The sequence below is a fragment of the Mobula hypostoma genome, chromosome 13, assembly GCF_963921235.1.
Source record: "Mobula hypostoma chromosome 13, sMobHyp1.1, whole genome shotgun sequence".
NCBI classification, from domain to species: domain Eukaryota; kingdom Metazoa; phylum Chordata; class Chondrichthyes; order Myliobatiformes; family Myliobatidae; genus Mobula; species Mobula hypostoma.
The window spans coordinates 68984320-69004300 of record NC_086109.1 but is presented as its reverse complement, the minus strand read 5'-3'; the positions used below and the strand labels follow the sequence as shown (position 1 = coordinate 69004300).

The 19981-nt window shown below is 40.3% G+C and overlaps 1 protein-coding gene and 1 long non-coding RNA gene across 7 annotated transcripts in view; one reads left to right on the top strand and one right to left on the bottom strand.

Annotated features, from left to right (window-relative positions):
* The window catches only part of mctp2b (multiple C2 domains, transmembrane 2b), a 493262-nt gene that overhangs the window by 76076 nt on the left and 397205 nt on the right, over positions 1 to 19981 (bottom strand). For all 6 annotated transcript variants that reach the window (XM_063065909.1, XM_063065910.1, XM_063065907.1 and 3 more), the window contains 2 exons: positions 12412 to 12531; positions 3772 to 3819 (listed from right to left, as the gene is read on the bottom strand). In XM_063065909.1, coding sequence (XP_062921979.1) covers positions 3772 to 3819; positions 12412 to 12531 — 168 coding nt within the window. The remainder of the gene's footprint in view (positions 1 to 3771; positions 3820 to 12411; positions 12532 to 19981) is intronic.
* On the top strand, positions 1598 to 16638 carry LOC134355661 (uncharacterized). The gene is made up of 3 exons (XR_010020144.1): positions 1598 to 1801; positions 12035 to 12219; positions 16484 to 16638. It is a non-coding gene; the product is annotated as an uncharacterized LOC134355661 (long non-coding RNA).

The window sequence follows — 19981 nt, the reverse complement described above, 5'->3', positions numbered from 1 at the left end:
ATACCAACTAACTAGTTTGGAAGGTTAACACTGACCTGTCCCTTTCCCCATCCCTTCCAAGGCTTTAATGAGAGAGCAACCCATTTCTTGACTTTGTACGGAGTCTCACCAAGGTCAAGACAAAATTCCCTGACCCTCTTCTCATGACCTGTCCGAAAAAGAAGCAGCCCCCGCTACCCAGATTTCTCCAACCTTATTTCGTGCTTTGAGACAGACCCACACAGACCAAACCCTTCTTTTCCTGAGATCTCCTTGAGACAGAGGCCTCTTACCATTTTGGTAGTTGGGAAGAAGGGCGGTCACACTCCCTGAATCGCCAGTAGAGGGCAATGCCTGCTGGGCAATGGTTGGAATATTCCGCTGGGACACTGGTGGGATCTGTTCCACAGGCAAGGCCCTGTGGTGAGACAACAGCATTCCTTATAGAATTATAGATCATAAGAAGTATATAGTGCAGAAACAGTCCCTTTGGCTCATGGAGTTGCACGGACCATCCAGCACCCATTTACAATGAACCATTTCCTTCTCATCATATGCCTATCAATTGCTTCCACCCCTCCAGTTTCTTACCCACACCTACACACTGTACAGTGGCCAATTAACCTAGAAATCCACGTCTTTGGAACGTGGGAGGAAATCAGAGCACTTTGAAAGAAACCCATATGGTCACGGGGAGATTGTGCAAACTCTAGAGATCTAAGGTGAATTTCTGTTGATGGAGCTGTGACACATAGAAATGGAACAGTACAGCACAGGAACAGGCTCTTTGCCCCACAATATCTGTGATACCAGATTAAACTAGTCCATTCTGCCTGCACATAATCCATTCCTTGCATATCCATGTGTCAATTGAAAAATCTCTCAAATGCCACTAAAATATATCTGCTTTCACTACTGCCCTTGGCAGTACCTGCCAGGTACCTATGTAAAAAAAACCTGCTGCATACACCCCTTTTAAGCTTTTACCCTCTCACCTTAAAGCTATGCCCTCTGATATTCATTATTTCTACCTTGGGATAAAAGATTCTGGCTTTCTACAATCTCTATGCCTCTTCTTTTGCAGCATCCATCAGTTTTTCCTTCAGCCTCCAGAGAAAAAAATCTAAGTCCATGAACTGAGTCGCAACTTTGTGTTGTCTGAAAGGGAAGCTCACATGTCCTCACAATTACATAAGGAACTATCTGAAGTGCAGTGCCCTCAAGGTCTACGTGTCAGTTTATGGCAATTGAGGACTCACTGGATGGATGTTTTAGTCAGAAGAACTACTCAAAGAAAGGTTGGAGTCTATATCTGAAGAGAAAGAAATTAGCACGATTGGGAAGAGCTTAATCCAAAGACGACAATGCAAGTTCTGACTAGCTCTTAAAAATGACAAGTTATTTTTTGTCTGACCCAGTGGAAACGGATAAGTAATTGGAGATACATGAATAACTCCATACTGAGAACAACTTCTAAGAAAGTAGAGCCAAGATGTGGTAGGTATTTAGTCTGTTAATGAGGATAACCTGTCAAAGTTTTCATAAAATGACAAAATCACAGGCTGCTTTGAATCATTTTATGCTCCAACCAGAAGAATGTCACAATTTACATTTTTGCTTGCTATTGCTCAGTGAATCATGCTCTGAGAATCTTCACAACATTCAAGGCTATGTCCATAAAATTCTGCAAACTGCGGATGCATTCCATACTTCATCAGATGGTTTACAAAAAAATTTTAAAAATCAACTCAAAATCCTACAAATTTTCAACAGGCTGTGGACTGGGAATAACATATGAGAACAATACGTGATTGACAAATTGGTAAGTATGTACTTTTTTAAATGCCTTTCAGAGGAAGCCAAAATTAAAAGCAATAAATAGCCAGTCTCAGCTGATGTCACTTCTGAGTTGCAATGTATTAACTGCAATAGCTATGTTTCAATAATTAGAGAATGTGTATATTTTTAAATTTATTGATAGTGGATCTGTTGCTACTTAACAGAGGAAAAGGAGGTGATAAAATTAGTTTTAGGCTGTAATACAAAGCAGGCAATAAACAATGTAGAAAGAAAACTAGGCAAGGTGCTGAATGGACCATCAATGTGCCATTAGGCCCTTTTGTACCACTGCCCGGAACCAATAGTTTCCCCGTCATGTGGCTTTCAATCGGGATTCTTGCTAACAAGTAGTGACGGATGACAGCATGATGTGAGATTAGCAGGCATTGCCAGTATTTCATTGAGAGATATTATGCTGACATATAGCTACTTAAACTGAGGTAAACCTGATAGTCTTTCACATAGTTTGCAGGTACAGAACTCTCTGGCTGATTAGGGGGTGTGGGAAATCAAATCTATCACAATTATCTGCCCCTGGACACCATATGGAATATAACAGTGGGCAGACTTTTCTGGGCTGACAGCGCTGCTTGGTTTTCACCCCAGATCGGGCCTGCTAAGGAACTAAATTCCCACTTACTGTATTTTGATATGCTTACTTAATGCCCTGAGTGGAAGGTCAGGTTGACAAGGCTACAGCTTCATACAAACATACAAACTGGGAACAGGAATAGGGCACTCAGGTCTTCAAACCTATTTTGAAGATCATCACTGCTTGTAGCATCAGTTCTGCGTTCCTCCACCTAGTCTTGGTAACCTTGCATTGCCTCATATGTCAGGAATCTATATACCGCTTTAGCAATATTTATAAAGAGTTTCAATATCTCATGACCTTGCGGGAATAATAAGGGGAGGGAGTGGGAAGCACCAGAGAAACATTTTGTAATGCTCAATAAACCAGTTGTTTGGAATCAAATGACCTTGCCTGGTGTCACAGGGCTGGATGTGTCTGCACCCAAACCATTCCCCACCCCTGAGACACTTTCTGTGTCCCACACCCCTTCCACAGCACTCCACCCTCACCATTCCCAATATCTTTTGCTCCTGCCAAATTTACAAATGTGCTCACTGTTTCACATTGACAAATACAGTACTGTGCAAAAAACTTAGCCCCCCTAGCTATATATATATATGTGCCTAAGACTTTTACAAAGTACTGTAAAGTAAAGACATTGAGCAGTCGTTCTGAACAGAGGAAAATGTTCAGCACAATCTAGCCCTTAGTCTTCAATAGAATGGAACTCTGTAAGTTGCAAATTCAAGGGTATCTGGTATCATAACTGTATTAAACCAGTTCTAAAATTGTTATGGAACAGCAGAAGGCCATTCCACCCATTAAGCCAGTGCCAGCTTTTTGCAGATCAAATTCATTCACCCACCATTTGTGCAGATTATTTCCCCTTAAATTCCTATCCAAATTTGCTTTTAAAACCCCTCTATTCCCACCACATTCACAAGGCAATGAGTTCCAAACCACAAGCACTCTTCAGACTTCTAATAACACAACGGTGTGAAATATTGAAAGAATTTTGTAACACTTTCAAATAACTGTACAAATTAACATTTTAAAAACTTGCTAAAAGAGCTCCAAACTCTCCAATTAGGATGGGTTTTAGTTGAAAAGATAAGATTTTGAAATGCTTGAAATATTAAACAAAGTGCTGCTTTAAGTATATTGAACGCACCAGCCAAGTTTATTTTAATATACTTAAGCCAAGACTTGCTTGTTGCCAAACACTTCATTCCAATCCTTTGAGAACTATGTAGTGCACAACGGGAATTGGCAGAGGGACAGAGAAAAGTCAGAGCAGTGGCTTTTCAACTCATAAAATATAAATGTTTCAACCATAAATTAAGATTTTCTTTAGAAAAATTAGACCAGTTGTCCATTACCTTCTCATCATCCTCATCGTCATCATCAACGTCCACATCTTCATCTTCCTAACAAGGAAAAAAAAATCTTGTCATTTTAAACGCATTTATTTTCCTATGTTGGCAAAGCAAGTTTAATTCTGGGGTATTGCCCATCTGATACAAATCTCAAAAGGGGTGGATTGGGATCAGATCAGAGGTTAAACCGATTAAATTCCAAAGTCCATCCGTAACTTGCTGACGAAGGAAGGTTGAGAGAAGGAGGTCAACACTCTCCCAGGAAGTATGCTGTCTCTTTAGATGTTGGAAGTCTTGGATTCAGCTTGCTTTGCAGATGTAACATTGGCCAACCAAATACCATGCCACTTGGGAAACCCTTCCGCTGAAAACAGGTGAGGTTAGCCTCAGGTGAAGATAAACATTTTTCCAGCACTGCTTGAGGACCTGGAGATTATGTACAGTAACTCTCTGCCTTTGGTTAGACAAATCCCCACTTCCTGGCTGTATGCTCAGATGCCTTATAGGCAACTTCTGACTTCTTAGCCAGAGGTTCTGGTCTGCCCTGTGGTTCCTCCAACCCATCCAGAAGCCACATCTGGCGTGTACTCCAGGCAGGAATTAAATAGCAAAACAACACTCCTCAATGCAGCTTAAACCACAAGGCATGCAGGGTAGCCCATAATTCCAGAGTTCCCAACTAAAAGCTCCACCCCGCCAACATCGAACAAAATAGGAGGCAAACAAGAGAAAACCTGCAGATGCTGGAAATCCAAGCACCACACACAAGATGCTGGAGGAACTCAGCTGGCCAGGCAGCATCTACGGAAAAGAGTAAACAGTCGATGTTTCAGGCTGAAACCCTTTAGCAGGGTGATTCAGTAGCAGCAGGGTACAGCTTGACTGAAATTCAGCTACAATCCTGATTTCCAATGCATGGAGTAGCCACAAAAGTTGTTCTAACAGCTCTGGTTTCCTCCCACATCTCAAAGACATGCAGATTGGTTGCTTAAATGGCCACTCTAAATTGCCTCTACTGTATAGGTGAATGGTGGGGAAGGGGGTAGTTGACGTCTATACAGGGAGAATAAAATAGGATAAGTGCAGAATTATCATAGATCGGTGCTCAGCAGTTACTGTGGATTCAGTGGCCAAAAAACCTTGCTCTAAAACTCAATGATAAAAACCAACTAAATGATAAATGACTTGATGTGTCAGTGACAATGTGAGGTATGTCTCAGTTTCTTATAAACTGCCAGAAGACTGCAAATTAATTGCATGTGACATTCACATTCTCAGTAAACCTGCTAGTGTATTACCAGTTGGTTCCTTTCCAGCACTCTTGCTTAAATTGTTTTTATTTCACAATATGCCATGATTGATACTGGAGGCAATTTCTGCTTGTATAGAAATGAAAGGACATGATGGTGTACAAGCAGGTAGGAGCTGTTCAGCTTATCAAGTCTGCTCTACGATTAAGTAAGTTCATAGCCAAGCATCGACAAATCAAGGATTCCCAAATTGGAGTCCATGGACCCCTTGGTTAATGGTAGTTTGGGCATCCCTGTTCTACATCAACTCCACTTTCCCAAGACAGTTTATTTTCTTTGCATCATAAAATCTGGCATCCTTACAAATATTTACAGAGCATCTACAGTCCTCTGGAACAGAGAATGTGAATAACTTAGAGTCCATTGAACTAGTGTGCTTCTCTTCATTTACCTCCAAATCCTGAGACACTCTATGATTTTGATTGTGAAATAACCAAAGGAATCAAGCCCTTAGTAACCACTTGGTCAAGATTTTCAAAGGCTCCTATGTTTCAGTGAGGTCATCTCTCACCTTCCTTATCTTCATAAAATATAAGCACATCTTCCTCAATCTTTTCTCACTGAAAAGACCTCTTTCGCTTTTCTGGTATATTTTTCCTTCAGGGAGACCAGAACTAGGCACTATGCTCCAAGTATGATTTCATCTGATGCCCATCACCTCCGCCAGAGCACTGCATGCTGCTATAAGTATATGTTAATTTTGGACTAAAATAATTTTGTCAGTTGGAAACATAAAAGAGAATTGTAATTTTCTGTTCCGGTGATGGGTGGAAATGTTCACCTACCATTTCCATATCCTGTTAACCTGCCCCTACATCTGAAGAGGAATCCTGCAGTCTTGTAATATTTATAGCTGATCATATTTCCTTATAATGTTCTCACAAAAAAAGGTCCGTCTGCTCACTAGATATCCAATCCATTGAAGTTCACATTTCTGGGTGATACAGAGTAGATGACATTGGGATGAGTGGTAACTACACAGATAATCTTGTAGCACCAAGAGCAAAGAAACCTCTCTGCTCTAGGAAAGAAACAGGGGAAGCCAATTTCCTTGGACGTCTGGTTGGGCAGATGAGACTAGAAAAGTTGGAATCTGTAAGAACCCAGCTAGTCAAGAGGCATCTGTGACAGCAAATGGATGGCTGATGTTTCAGGCTGAGATTCTATATCAAGACTCATTGGGAAGGCACAAGGTGAACTCCGGCAACTCTCAGGGGGAACCACATAGACAATGTTGCTTGTGAAAAGTCTGATGTCCTTTCGAGTTTTGAGCTACCAAAGCATTCAGCCCATCCCTCAGAACCACCGGAACCTTCTACCATCTTTGTAACTGCCACTTCCCAACTAGACACATAATTCATTACTAAAAGAAACCCTCATATTTATATGTTAGAGACCTTTCAAGTCTGTAATACCACTGCCCAGCTTGGTCTGATAGTTCAACAGGTCTACAACGAGTCTAATTCCTGTTCCCATCAGGCAAATGATTTCCAAACCTTTCATTTCGTTTCTGCTTGGGAATGATCAGATGTAACTGCAGACGATTTGCTCTTTAGTTAATGAACTCGAATGCAGCTCTTAAATCATTTAAGGAATCCCTCATATTAGTCAATTCAATAACAGAGTCTTTGCTCAATTGGTCACTGAGGTCTGTTACATTGACCATGGATCACAGTGAATGCCAGTCTGGATTAGGAACTTAAGATTTAGAATCCAAACGTTTAATCACCAAATAATGGGAGTGGATTGCTGGAATGGCAACTCATGCCACCACACTGCTGGATTCCTGGCCCCATTCTCAACACCATTGGGAACAGAGAGGAGGTAGCTCTAAATCCTATTGGAATTCTGACTGTACGTGACAATTCCCCCAGGATGCAAGTGTTAGCACACGTTGCAGTCGCCAGGTCTTCAAACCTAATAACAGGAAAAGCAAAAGCTACATAATGGAAAAGAATGGAGCTGATGGAAGGCAAGAGTTGCGAACTTAGGAGAACTGATCAGTACATTCACTAAGACAATCACTTCTCTGTAAGCACTGCCTAAGAAACCATGAGTGATTTAAATCCACAAAGGCCTGAAATAACTACATTCTCCTGAGACTGAACTGGCTGGTATTCTTTTCTCTAGAAAAGAAAAAGCTGAGAGTTGACCTGATTGAGGTCTTTAAAATTATAAATGGGTTCAATGAGGCAGCTGCAACAACGTTGTTTCTGCTTGCGGGGAGCCCAAAACAAGAGACCATAAATATAAGGTGCATGCTGATAGATAGGCAATTCAGAAGCAAAGTTCTTTCTCAAAAAGGAATCTGTAGAGTTAACTTCATTGCAGGGAAGATTTGAGTTGAATTGCATGGACTGATTCAAGGGAAAGGCAGTTAAACATAAAGGAAAAAGTAATAGATTGATTTGTCAATAGGGTTAGATGAAGTGTATAGAGCACAAGTGGATACACATACCAGAAGGACAAAAGTCCCCTTATTTTGGTCAATACACTCCATGCATTTCAGGGTAGCACATAACTTGGAGATATTGAATAGAGTTACAGTAAAACTCTAATAATCTGGAACATTTGGGATCTTGGAGTGGTCAATTTTTCAGACCCTTGGGCACTTCAAATGAGCTTTTTATGATGTTACGCGGTAATATAACAAATTCTCCATGGAAATTATTAACTTTTAGAGGAGTGCAGGAAACCGGGATTTGGTGGGTTTAGAGCAGGGTTTCCCAAACTGTTTTAGAATGGACCCTCACTAGTAACTGAAGGGTCTTTGCATTAGATTAGATTAGATTCAACTTTATTGTCATTGTGCTGAGTACAGATACAAAGCCAATGAAATACAGTTGGCATCTAACCAGAAATGCAAAGGATACTGTTATTTACAAATTAACTGCGAATAAAAGTTAAGTGCTACAGCACACAAATATAGAAGTACTGAGACAGTACAATATGGATGCAACACTGCTTAGCGCTGTGATGTAAGGTTCAGCACGGTCACAGCCTCAGGGAAGAAGCTCTTCCTGTGCCTGCTGGTACGGGAGCGGAGGCTCCTGTAGTGCTTACCTAATGGGAGGAAAGTAAAAAGTCCATGGTTAGGGTGAGATGCATCCTTGATAATGTTTTTCGCCCTGCCCAGGCAGCATTTACGGTAGACTTTCTCAATGGTGGGCAATAGGGTGCCGATAATCCGCTGGGCAATTTTCACCACACGCTGGAGTGCTTTGCGGTCCAATATGGGACAATTGCCATAGCACACTGAGATGCAGTTGGTGAATATGCTCTCAATGGTACAGTGGTAAAAGTCCGTCAGTATCCTGAGACAGAGGTGAGCTTTCTTGATGCTCCGCAGGAAATAAAGGCAGTGTTGTGCCTTTTTGATCAGGATAGAGGAGTTCAGGGACCAGGTGAGATCCTCGGAAATGTGGACACCAAGGAATTTGAAGCTTGATACACACTCCACTACAGTTCCGTTGATGTAGATGGGGATGTGAGTGTGGCTCCTAGCATGCCTGAAGTCCACAATGATCTCCTTGGTACACTGGGTGTTGTTCAGGGCCAGGTTGTTGTTGGCACACCACGTGGCCAGGTGCTGGACCTCGTCCCTGTAGGCCGTCTCGTCATTCCCTCTGATCAGGCCAACCACCGTGGTGTCGTCTGTGAACTTGATTATGGAGTTAGAACCATGTACAGGAACGCAGTCATATGTGAAAAGGGAGTACAGAGGAGGGCTCAGCACACAGCCTTGAGGCACACCAGTGTTCAGGGTGAGAGTGGAGGAGGAGAGGTTGTCTAACTTAACTTATTGGGGTCTGTTAGTCAGAAAGTCCAAGGTCCAGTTGTAGAGGGATGAGCTGATACCAAGCTGGTGAAGTTTGGCGATCAGCTTGGAGTGGATCACAATATTGAATGCTGAACTAAAGTCAATGAACAGCACTCTGACGTAAGAGTTGGGGCTGTCCAGGTGGGTCAGGGCAGAGTGAAGTGCCGTGGAGATGGCGTCCTCTGTTGACCTGTTGGTGCGATAGGCAAATTGATGGGGGACAGGATTTCAGATGTGATAGAACCAGTCTCTCAAAGCACTTTGCAATGATGGGGCTGAGTGCAACTGGGTGGAAGTCATTCAGGCCCGTGGCAGTGGAATGCTTCGGCACTGGCACGATAGTGGCAATCTTGAAGCTTGTGGGGACATTTGCCTGGGCCAGGGACAGATTGAAAATGTCCGTGAAGACCCCGGCCAACTGCCCCGTACAGACTCTGAGCACAGGGCCAGGTGTTCCATCTGGACCAGGTGCCTTCCATACATTCACCCTGCTCAGGGTGGCGCACACATCGGAGGTGGAAAGTGAGAGAGGCAGTTCACCAGGTGGGAGATCCGCTTTGAGGGTGACCTCCTTGTTCTCTCGGTCAAAGCGAGCGTAGAAGTAATTGAGCTCATCAGGGAGGGAAGCAGAGCTGGAAGGGGGCACAGTACTATGTGGTTTGAAGTCTGTAATGACCTATATGCCATGCCACATGCACTGGGGGTCCAAGGAGTTGAAATGCTCCTCGATTCTCTGTTCGCATATGTGTTTAGCCTGAGAGATTCCCCTCCTCAGGTTGGCCCTGGCTGAGCTGTAAGTCTCCCGGTGTCCAGACCTGAAGGCTGAATCTCTGGATTTGAGCAGGAGGCGGGCGAACTTCTCTGTTCATCCATGGTTTCTGATTGGGGAAAGTTTTTATTTGTTTTTGTGATGTCACTCTATCTACACACTTGTTGATGTGCTCAAGGACAGAGTTGATATATAAATCAATATTAATCTGAGTTGGCATCCGAAGTTGGAAACCCCTGGTCTAGAGGGAATGCAGGGAGTGGTGGGATACAAAGGAATATGGAGACCAGTGAGTCTTGGGAAAGTGTGGGGCCTGGTAAGTCTGGGGAGAACAGAGATTCATTAACCTGATGAGCCAAATGTCAAATCATTGAGTTCTGAATAGTTGGACAGCAGATTATCAGAGTTACACACACAAAATGCTGGAGGAACTCAGCACATCAGGCTACATCTATGGAAATGAATAAACAGTTGATGCTTTGGGCCAAAACCTTCTGGACTGGAAAGGAAGGGGGAAGATGCCAGAATAAAAAGGTGGGGGGTGGGGAAGGAAGCTATCTCGAAGTGATAGGTGAAGCCAGGAGGGTGGGAAAAATAAAGAGTGAAAGAGGAAAGAATTTGATAGGAGAGGAGAGTAGACAATGGGAAACAGGGGATCCAGGAGGAGGTAATAGACAAGAGTATTACTGCACGAGAGGTAAACGCTAATTTTTATCACAAGGACTACACAGTGGGCACTAAGAGGTAAAACCACCCCAATATGAGCCTAAATATAAATTAAACACACAAATATGTTTTAACTCTCCTTTCCTCGAAGAATGCCAGTATCCCAGCGGCATTAGCCCTTCCAAACAAAAATGCCCATCCTGTGGTAAAGAGGGCATTAACAGCCGGGAGCAGTGATGGGTCCTACTACCACACAGTATGTTGTATATTCACAGGGCAATGCTTTGTTCTCGATGCCTGGGCTTCTATTTTATGCTCACTGAGAACCGTGGTTGAAGAATGGTGGTCAGTGAGATCACTGAAGCAATGTGTTACTAATACAAAATACTGTCGAGAGAAAGATTTTCAAGGAAAGAATCAAGTAACTTTACAGTATTTTTCTCTTAATTCACCAACATAATTAAATGGTGACTCATGGCAGTTTAAATGATTGAACTTTCCCCTAATTTGCCCAGCCATTTTGATTTCTGATGCATAACATGTCAAAGACTTCAATATGGAAAATTACTGCCTTATGTATTATGAATGGCTCTTAAAGTCATACATCACAAAGACAGGACCTTTGGCCCGTTTCCACCTCTTCCCCACTCCCCAATGTCATGTTAAGACCCCCTAAAAACCAACAAGTGAATCTTCCCAGAATTTGATTTATTCAGGGAATTTGCTTTAGATTAAACTTGTGGTAGGAGGACTTCCTCGGCTATTTTCTCACGTGTTTACCACGTCTCTCACCACTGATCCATGCAGTCTTGCAGATATTCAACGTTTTACAAAAGAAAAATCAGCGTTTCTGCCCCAGCTCAGACAGGTCACAGCACCAGAACAGAATCATCATCAGCCGTACCCTCCAAATATCCAGACCTGCCTCTCGGTTTTTTTGCACTACCTTACTTTCCCTTTTCTATTTTCCATTTATGATTTATAATTTAAATTTTTTAATATTTACGATCGATTTGTACTCCAGGGAGCGCGAAGCGCAGAATAAAATATTGCTGTGATGATGTGCGTTCTAGTATCAATTGTTTGGTGACAATAAAGTATAAGTGACATTCTAGCCTTTGTAAGTTACCTCTCCTATACACTTATGAGCAGGGGTGCTTTAAGTCAGTTTGTTCACAGTAACACGTTGCTCCAGGAGGCAGGGATTGCTTAGTGACACATGAGAGTGCAAATGCTGGAATTTGGTCACATGAAGAAGAGTTATCTATTCAGTAGATGCCCAATCCACTAAACGTCATCCTCATATAAGGAGGGAGGTGAGGGAAACCCAGTTCCCTGAAACCGAGACTGGTTGGCCAGTAGAATGAAACCATCAGACACTGCAGATGCTGGGACCTGGAGCACAAGAAAAGCTAGCTGCATGAGGACCACAGCAGATCAGGGAACATCTGTACATGGAATGGGCAGATGACACTTTGAAGTTGAGTCCCTTCATCTCGATTAGATTCCTTGGTTATGGTCAAAACAACATCTTATAAGGAAGTGGCCCAACAAAATGTTCACACTGGGTGAGTGCAGTCGGCAAACCAGTTAACATCTTGGCAGGAAGAAAAGAGAGAAGAGAAAATATATAATGCACACTGCATAAGTACTCACACAGCCGTAAATCAGAAGACCTAATTATCCAATGATTTTTTCCAGTCTCTAAAGGAATCTGCAGTAAAGACCAGCAGACCTCCAGTACAAGAATAAAGAGCCATCTTTATCCATGTATGTCATCATCTGGGTTCATCAATCTACAACCAGGTCATCTGTACTCTGCAGGAGTTCAGAACAGTCATCCGCAATATATTTCAAAAGGTCTGCTAACAAGGGGTCAAGTCCAGGTGAAAGCAGTAACATTAAATAAAGTGTGAATGCTTTTCCCATTTCAAATTGACACCATAATAATATTAAGATAGTATTCCATTCTTTATTAGTTGTGCTCTTCTTTTAGGGGAGATGCCACTTGCTTTGTGATTATTTTAGAAAAGATATTCTCCCTCCACTGGAGTGAGAGAGGTTTCTTAATAACTCACCATGTATTGCTGGCTGACAACCTTCCCTCTGGCGATCTGAATGTAGTTCCAGGCAAAAATCATCAAGAGTGCAAGTGGGAGCATGTAGATCTCAAACGTCCAGACAATCACCAAATACAGCTGAAAAAAAAGAGAGAACTGTCAGTAATGCCTGAGAGAAAATCTAAAGAACATTTTAAAAATCCGACATATCTTGGAAGGGGGAGGACAGATTTTCTTTTTCAACTGTTAAACACACAAAAAGGTTTAAAAAGACCATACAGAGTGAATACTGATGCTATTAGCTCTTGAAAGATCACTTCAAGACATCGGCCATACCGTGAAATGGGAGCGCTAATAATCTGTCTGTATTGTAAGGAATCACTTCACACAGAAGCAGCCTTGTTTGCCACGTACTCTGGAATGATCTCCCATCACCCTGTGGTGGAGAGTCCAGAAAACTGGTGTGACACAGAAATAACAACAAGCAAAGAGTGACTGTTTGAAAGCAGCGACGATGTCTTTAGTTTTCTGGTGGTGGATGTTCCTGGATACCCAGGAAGCCCTAGGTGTTTCTATTGCTGGGCAGTGACTGTCTTTCATTGAGTGGTTACAATACATTATACACCATGTGCTTTGAGGAAGAAAGTAAGCAGATGATCCATTCAAATACCCAAAAGGCCAGTATAAGGTTATAAGTTAATCTTCAAGAGGGTAATGAAAGATAAATCATCCTCAAGGTTACACTTGGTATCTTTTGTTCCTACACCTTACCACTTGCGATTGTGGTCCTAGTTTCCCTGGTCCAGAGCCTTGGCTTCCACCTTTCTCATCTCCTTAAATGACCTAATTGATTGAGTTGTTATGAGGCTTGTTTCAAGCCTTCTTGGATTGCATTGCTGCATCGTGCAGAAATATAACATAATTAAATGCACTATATTAGTGCTACTTTATGATATCATTTTTGAGGAACAAATTGCTTCTATTCAAATAATACCTCTTGGTCCCAAGATAACAAAATGAGCGAAATGACCTCCTTAAACATTGTGAGGAAGTGCCACATGGTGAGAACAGCAGCTGAAATATCATGGCAGCACCATTAGTCTTTAGGGTCAACTCTAGAGATTTGACAGGCAATGTCTTCTAGTTCTAGTCTCACCGAGCAGTAGAAACAACTTCCCTGCCTCTGTCTTATCTTCCTTTTTCATAATTTTATGTGTTTCTATACAATAACTTTTCATTCTTCTGAAGTCCCGTGAGTACAGTCCCAGTCGACTCGAACTTTACTCACAGGCTAACCTCATCATCTCTGGAATTCACCCACTGACCCTCCTCTGCACTGTCCTAAGAGCCAGTATATATTTCCTTAAGTAAGGACAATAGTCAGCATGGTCCTTTTAATTGTTGTAAATCTTTCACAATGTTAAACAAGGTACGGAAATCCTCTTTCAGACCTGAGTGAACGCTGGACTGTCGCAAGTGTCATCTCACAGCACTTTCTGAAAAAGTATTCAAAATGTCATCCCTCAATATTCTGGTGATTATCCCTCAGTCAACACCATTAAACTAGATTATTTGGTCATTAATATTTGTGTCGTGATGGGAGCATTTTTATTCTTTGTTACTGCGAGGTAACACAGCATGAAGCAATTGTTGTCTGTCCCCAACTACCCTTGAGAATTCATAGGTGAACCCACAATCTTTCTGGTGATGATGCTTTTGGATACCACAGTGACATAGATGGTAGACCTACTGCCTTTTAGCTCCAGTGATCTTGATTCAATCCTGGCCCTTTTGACTTTCTTTTTGAAATTTACACTTGAACTCAGCTCCGCCAACCTGCCTTTTTCCCCATAACCCTTAGTTCACCTACTATTCAAAAATCTATCTAACTGTGTCTTAAGATATTTAAGGTAGCGGGAGGAGAAGATGGCAGCGCGCCTGCGTGTGCGCAGCTCTCCGGTGAAAATGATATCTTATCCATTAAATAGGGACTGTGGACAATTCTGATTTGATGGAGAATGGACATGAAAGCACAGAGGAACATCTGCAGAAATTTCTGAAACACCCATTCGCTACTGTCGTTACTGTGTGGTCATGAATCTTTCGGAGGGTAGGCCTCAAAATCCCCGGTCTTGCCTGCTTTTGGCGACCGAGAAGGAGGTCGAATCATTTGGACAGAGATGGCGCTCAGTACTCAGTGTCGGAGAGTTGATCAGAGCACAAAGTTTTCGGATGACTCAGAGTCAGATTGTAGTCAGGGAGAGTTTTTCTTCCTTCTCACGTCTGCGTGAGATGTGGGACATTTGAGAAACTTTGAACTTTACTGTGCTCACGGACTTCTTCATCAAGTTATGGTATTGTTACACTGTTTGTAACTATATGTTATAATTATGTGGTTTTGTCAATTTTTTCAGTCTTGGTTTGTCCTGTGTTTTGTGATATCACACCGGAGGAAATAATGTATCATTTCTTAATGCATGCATTACTAAATGACAATAAAAGAAGACTACGTGTCTTCATAATCATAAATAATGAGATTGTCTCTACTGATTTCCTCAGCAGAAAATTCCTCAGATTCACTACTCTCTAGGAAAGACAATTCCTCCTCAACTCTGTCCTAAATCTACTCCTCATATCTTCAGGCAATGTTCCCTAGTTCTAATCTCACTTAGCAGTAGAAACAACTTCCCTGCCTCTATCATCTTTCATTTTCATAATTTTATATGTTTCTATAACTTTTCATTCTTCTGAATTCCAGTGAGTATGGTCCTAGTCGACTCAAACTTTACTCCCAGGTTAACCTCATCATCTTTAAAATCCACCCACTTACCCTTCTCAGGAGCCAGTATATCCTTCCTTAAGTAAGGACAATAGTCAGCATGGTCCTTTCAACTGTTGCAAATCTTTCAAGACATTAAACAAGGGATAGAAATTCTCTTTCATGTCAGAAAAAGGCTTTAAACACTAACAGAGCAAAAATAGACAGAAAATATTCTACAGATGCTGGAAATCATGAGCAACATACATAAAATGCTGAAGGAACTCATCAGGTCAGACAACATCTATGGAGAGAAATAAACAGCATTTTGTACCGAGACACTTCATCAGTCCTATCTCAGCCCAAAATGTCAACTGTTTATTCCACTCTACTGATGATTCAGGACCCGCTGAATTCCTCCAGCAATTTGTGTGTAAAACCTATCAAACATGACATAATTTCAGAGCCCAGCATTGTGGCATTCCATGGTCTTTTCCCATTAAATCTATGGTCCAGAGGCATAGCCCAGTGCACAGAAAATGGCAAGAAAATCGCAAAAGCTAATCAGTCATTGATGTGAAATATTTGCTCTGTTGACTGGATTATTTGCACTAATGGAGGCTGGAAACCAGTAATTCCAATATCAAAACAAAATATGGAAATGATAAGAAGGAAATCTGAAATGCCAGAAGTGCTCAGCAGGAGAAGTTACAAATGTGGAGAGAGATCTGATGAAAGGCTGTGAACCTAAAATGTTGACTTTGTTTCGTGCTACATTGTGGCTGCCTGGCCTACTGAGCATTTCCTGCATGTTCTCTTTTACTATAGCTCCAGCTGTTCACCTTCAAAGAAAAAAATTCAAGTAGCATATAAATAGTGTTGAGATTTCCCAATTGGCAGTAAAACAGGCTGCATACTGCCTTTCAAATGAGCCATTAAAATGAGCCCCTCGTTCTCTCTGTCAGGTGGGTAAAGATCACTTAGACGATGTAAAGTACGGGAGAGTTCTCCCTAGTAACTGAGCCAATAGTTACTCCCCTACCAGCATCACTTAAACGGATCATCCAGTCATTAACACATTGCTGCTATTCTGCAAATTAGGTTTCATATTACTGTACCTCAAAAGAACGTCATTGCTGTGAAGTGCTTGGGAGGTCCTAAATGAATATATATACAAGTAGCTTGGCATTAATAACATCTCAAGGTTTTTGAATACATATTAAGCTCCATTATGCTTTTGACAAATTCCTTGGCCAGACATATTATTCAGACCTTTTGATAATGCAACACAAAGTTCTTATTCAAATTAATGCTATTTACATTTTTTTTTAGATGGTCTACTCTCCATCAAGACAAGAAATCAGACAAGAAATCTAAGGGAGGAGGGAGGGGACTTCAGGGCTATCATTCATTGTATGGGGTTTCTTATTTTGTGGATGTCTGTGAAGAGTATGAATTTGGCATTGTATACTGTAGTTTCTCTAATATTAAATGAACCTTTGAAATGAGGTTTCATGTTTTATTTTTGATAAATATTAAATATTTACCAGCTTAAAATACATGTGGAAACTTACTTTTTCCCCATTTGTGATGCATGTCCTTTCTCAGGATATTTTTATGCAACACTGCCTCAGAACACATATCAGGTAATTATTTTATGAAGCTATTCAAGTACACACTTGCAACATAGGAAAGATGTAACTAATACCTTGTTTAGAGCAGCAAATGGTCCATATATTATGGCTAAAGACTCAGCAATAAAAACACTTATTAAATGTAACTATCATCATGTAAACTCATGCAGAAAAAATTGCCTTAAAATAAAGTGTAAAGATCCAATAACTTTGTATCAGGGGAATAATTGAACAAAACCAGTCCAGGTCAAATAAAACGCAAATCCTTTCTAACTTAGTGAGAACACCATTATACAGCCTGATAAACTAACCAAATTGGAGCAAAAGGACATTCTTGGAGAGATTTTACTAAATACAACAGGCACAGGAGAGAGGAGCCTTAATTGGGTAACTATACAATGCATTTTATGGACTAAGGCAGAAATAATTGACACGAGTTCTACTTGCTACAAATGCATGCATATAGCATAGGAGGCAACAACAGCTTATCAGTAGCATATCCCTGATGAGCCCACTAATTCATTCCATTTCTTTTCTTTTTGCACAAAACCTTGCAAGAATTTTCTTTCCACGGCCTCCTCTACTGTAAAGATGAAGCCACACTCAGGTTGGAGGAACAACACCTTATTTCCGTCTGGGTAGCCTCCAACCTGATGGCATGAACATTGACTTCTCAAACTTCCGCCAATGACCCACCTCTCCCTCGTACCCCATCTGTTATTTATTTTTATACACACATTCTTTCTCTCTCTCTCTCTCTCTCTCTCTCTCCTTTTTCTCCCTCTGTCCTTCTCACTATACCCCTAGCCCATCCTCTGAGTTTTTCACCCCCTTCTCCTTTTCTTTCTCCCTCGGCCTCCTGTCCCATGATCCTCTCATATCCCTTCTGCCAATCAACTGTCCAGCTCTTGGTTCCATCCCTCCCCCTCCTGTCTTCTCCTATCATTTCGGATCTCCCCCTCCCCTTCCCACTTTCAAATCTCTTACTCGCTCTTCTTTCAGTTATTCCTGATGATGGGTCTCGGCCTGAAATGTTGACTGTACCTCTTCCTAGAGATGCTGCCTGGCCTGCTGCGTTCACCAGCAAATTCGATGTGTTTTGCAAGAATTTTCTTTATCTGCTGCAATTAATCTTTGGACTGACTGAGTGCATCTTGGTGTAACTTTCACCCCAATCTTCAAGGCATGAACAATTGGATCAAAGGAATATCCAACTGGCAGATAATGTAACTCGGCTACTCAGTATAATTCATTTGGCACAAAAAAAGGGATGAGAAGAGTATAGTAGTAGCTTTGGATGCAGAAAAAGCATTTGATAGATTAGAATGGGATTCTTTATTTAAAGTATTAGAAAAATATGGGTTAGGAACATCTTTTATAAATTGGATTAAAACTTTAAATTCTAACCCTAAAGCTAAAGTAGTGACAAATTCTCAAATTTCAACACCATTCCAGCTAAAAAGGTCAACTAGACAAGGTTGTCCACTATCACCTGCTCTATTTGTATTGGCGATAGAGCCATTAGCAGAACTAATTAGATTGGATCCAGATATTATGGGTTTTAGAGTTAACCAAGAGGAATATAAAATTAATCTTTTTGCCGATGATGTTTTGATCTATTTAACAAACCCACAACATTCGTTACATAAATTATCTTCTAGATTGGATGAATATAGGAAGGTATCAGGTTACAAAATAAATTGGGATAAAAGTGAAATTTTATCTCTTACTAAAGGAGACTATAGTCAATGTCGATTAGTATCCCAATTTAGATGGCCGGTAAATGGTATAAAGTATTTAGGTATAAGACTTGATAGTGATGTAAAGAATTTATATAAATTTAATTATTTACCACTATTGAAAAAAATTCAAGAAGATCCTGACAAATGGATAATATTATCAATAACATTAGTAGGTAGAGTCAATGTTGTAAAAATGAATATATTTCCGAGATTACAGTATTTGTTTCAAACATTACCAATACAATTGCCACAGACATTTTTTCAAGAGTTAAATAAATCTGTGAGAAAATTTCTTTGGAAAGGTAAAATGTCAAGAATATCATTGGAAAAACTGACATGTAAATTTAGGTTAGGAGGGTTACAACTTCCAAACTTTAAAAATTACTATAAAGCAGATCAACTTAGATTTATTGCATCTTTTTTCGATGATCAAAAACCAGCATGGATTAAAATAGAACTAGACAAGATAGGAGAAAATAAACCTGAAGATTTTATATATAAATGGGAATCTAAATGGATACGGGAAAAGAAAGAATCTCCTATATTAACACACTTGATTGATCTATGGAATAAGATAAACGTTGATAGGGAAACACAGAAATCTCTATTAGCAAGGAGACCTTTGTTTCAAAACAGACTTATTCCTTTTACAATGGACAATCAACTTTTATATAATTGGTACCAAAAAGGGATTAAATTTATAGGAGATTGTTTTGAGCGAGGTATATTGATGTCATTTGAACAATTAAAGGATAAATATAAAATATCTAATAATACTTTCTTTTGTTACTTTCAGTTAAGAGCTTACTTAATAGGTAAGCTGGGTCAAACAATGTTTTTGCCAAAAGCTAATGAAATTGAAATTTTAATTCAAAATGGGAAAATTAAAAAATTTATTTCTTGTATGTATAATTTGATTCAAGAACAGACAATTAAACAAGGAACCCATAAGTCAAAGCAAAAATGGGAAACAGATCTGAATATTAATATTGATGAAATAAATTGGTCAAGACTTTTTCTGGACAGTATGACAAATACAATAAATGTTCGACTTAGACTAGTACAATATAATTTTTTACACCAATTATATATTACACCACAAAAAATAAATAGATTAAATTCAAATCTATCTGATAAATGTTTTCGGTGTAATCAAGAAATTGGTACTTTTTTACATTCTACTTGGTCTTGTTTTAAAATTCAACCCTTTTGGATAAATTTAAGAGTCTTATTGGAACAAATTACTGGAATTCAACTTCCACATAACCCTGTATTATTTCTATTAGGTGATATTGAAGGGATAAAACCGAAACTTAAATTGAATAAATATCAGAAAGAATTTATAAAAATTGCATTGGCAGTAGCTAAGAAGACTATAGCAGTTACTTGGAAATCTGATTCATATTTAAGTATGGATCGTTGGAATAATGAGATGGCTAGTTCTATTCCACTTG